The 1,945-nt window shown below is 49.6% G+C and overlaps 1 protein-coding gene across 1 annotated transcript in view; it reads left to right on the plus strand.

The window, feature by feature from the left end:
* Nucleotides 1-1,348: 1,348 nt before the first annotated feature.
* Nucleotides 1,349-1,945, plus strand: part of PEX26 (peroxisomal biogenesis factor 26) — a gene marked incomplete at its 3' end in the record, with an annotated part of 5,275 nt that continues 4,678 nt past the window's right edge. The window contains exon 1 of the mRNA XM_009879754.1: nucleotides 1,349-1,383. Within this exon, the coding sequence (XP_009878056.1) occupies nucleotides 1,349-1,383 (35 nt within the window). The remainder of the gene's footprint in view (nucleotides 1,384-1,945) is intronic.

The following is a 1,945-nucleotide window of genomic DNA, read 5'->3' on the forward strand; positions in this document are numbered from 1 at the left end:
ATGGAAAAACAGCATCATTCTTACTTGGCAACAAGTGTCCATGTGACAGCTTGGTTCACAAGCACAAACAGCCTCAGGCTCCTCTCCAGGGCTGGGCTGCACCTCCTACTTTCGCAGCACACTGTGCGGTGCAGGCTCTGCTGCTCCATGACCCTACATAGTAGGAGGAGGGTGCTGGGATGACGGATCAGGCTGACCAGCTGTGCTTGACGTCACCCAGCAGAAGAGAGTCCACGCGCTGCATCTGGGCTGCACGAGGAATATGCCCGACTGCCGGCGAGAGAAATGGAGGCAGGAGCTGACCGATGCTGCCCACGGCCAGGTCGACCTCCAAGGCTTTGCGCGTGCCCGAGTCTGGAAGCTAGAGCATCTCTCATCTCCACTAAGATGATTCTATTTTGGAGTGATTTCATTTTCCTCGTTAATAAATTGCCAATAAAATAGGTAATTGGTCCTGGCCTGAAGTTAAACAATCTGGTTACTGAATTACTATTATTTGCAGGGCAGAGAGCTGCAAGAGGTTTGGCCTTCAAGGCACCACACTGTCCCCTCTAGGAAGAGGGGTGAAGTACAAAAACATTCTACCATGCCTTACAGAGAAGTTAATTTTACCTATAATTATTACAAGGCTGCTTGTTCCACCTTGGCTTCTGAAAAAAATGCACTGCAACTCATACCTCTCCCCAACCCTTCCCAGCCTCTAACATAACCGCATAAGGGTTGCAGCTCACATATCTTTCCATAGGCTTTTATTAATAAGGATCATCTGCAAGGAAACAGGATCTGACTCACTCTGCAGCAGCTGCTCCTGCTGCTCATTTCCCCACCTGAAACAACAGTCCCCTCTTTCAAAAGTCGCCTCTGTCACTGCAGTGGCCAAATCCAACATCACCAGGGCAATGCTGTGCTACTCTTCTAAGGGACAGAATATTCTTGGCTGCTCCCCGCAAAAGAAATTCTTGAACCATATCTTTGCGTATCGCAAACTTACCTTGGTTTTGTGCTGACTCGCTCCTTTTCTGAGTCTCAGTAGGGAGTACGCAGCTAGTGTGAGTCTTTTTCAAAATTGATTCCTTATCCATATTTGGGAATTTGTGCTGGGCACTAGCTGGTACGAGGCATATTCTTCCCACAGTGCACTTTGGGACTTGTAGTTCCCAAAAAGGAATGTTGTTTTCCAAATTGCCAGCGCCAAGCAACAGAAGTCTGCAACGCCTTTACCCTTGCCTTGGCTTAGCTGCAGGGCCCTTCCTTTTACAATGTTTCTGCGCTGTGTTTTCACCTTAACCAGCCTGGATCCTCCAGGAACTTCTTCCACAGTTAAGGGCGCAGCGTGCAAACCCCTCGGATGCCCTGCCATGTGAAAGCTGCTGCTGCTGCAGGGTGCGTGCAGGGTGCTGCTGCAGGGTGCGTGCATGCACGGTGAGGGGCAGGTGCATGGCCCTGCCTCCTGGAAACACCTACTACCCATAAAAACAGAGTTGTTGGCCAAGTTTTTAATCGTGCTCTCCACGCTTTCTTCCCTGCTTCCGACACCTGAATAGCATAGAAGCTCCCCTTTAAAAGATGCGGTTCACTTCTTAACACGCTCTGCATTAGCGTATTTGATTTTTTTTTGGTAGTTAAATAATCCTAGCAGGGGGTCAGCATTACAAAATAAATCAATCTCGCCTCTCCTGCAGAGATTCGCTTCTGAAGAGAGCTTGCACCGACTGCCATAATTACCCTGTAACCAAGACACCCTACTGTTTTTTAAATAACAACTAAAGAAGAATGCGAATCGCTGCCTGTAGGGCGCTGATGGAGAGGCTGTTATTACGCCTGGACTCCGGTTCCTTTCACGGTGTGATGTGCTTAAAATCCCACACGGGGGGGGGGGGGCAGGAAAAAGCCCGTGGAGGAAGAGGAGACCAGGAGAGGAGGGCACCCATCACCCCCACACACA

The sequence above is a fragment of the Charadrius vociferus genome, unplaced genomic scaffold, assembly GCF_000708025.1.
Source record: "Charadrius vociferus isolate BGI_N301 unplaced genomic scaffold, ASM70802v2 scaffold90, whole genome shotgun sequence".
NCBI classification, from domain to species: domain Eukaryota; kingdom Metazoa; phylum Chordata; class Aves; order Charadriiformes; family Charadriidae; genus Charadrius; species Charadrius vociferus.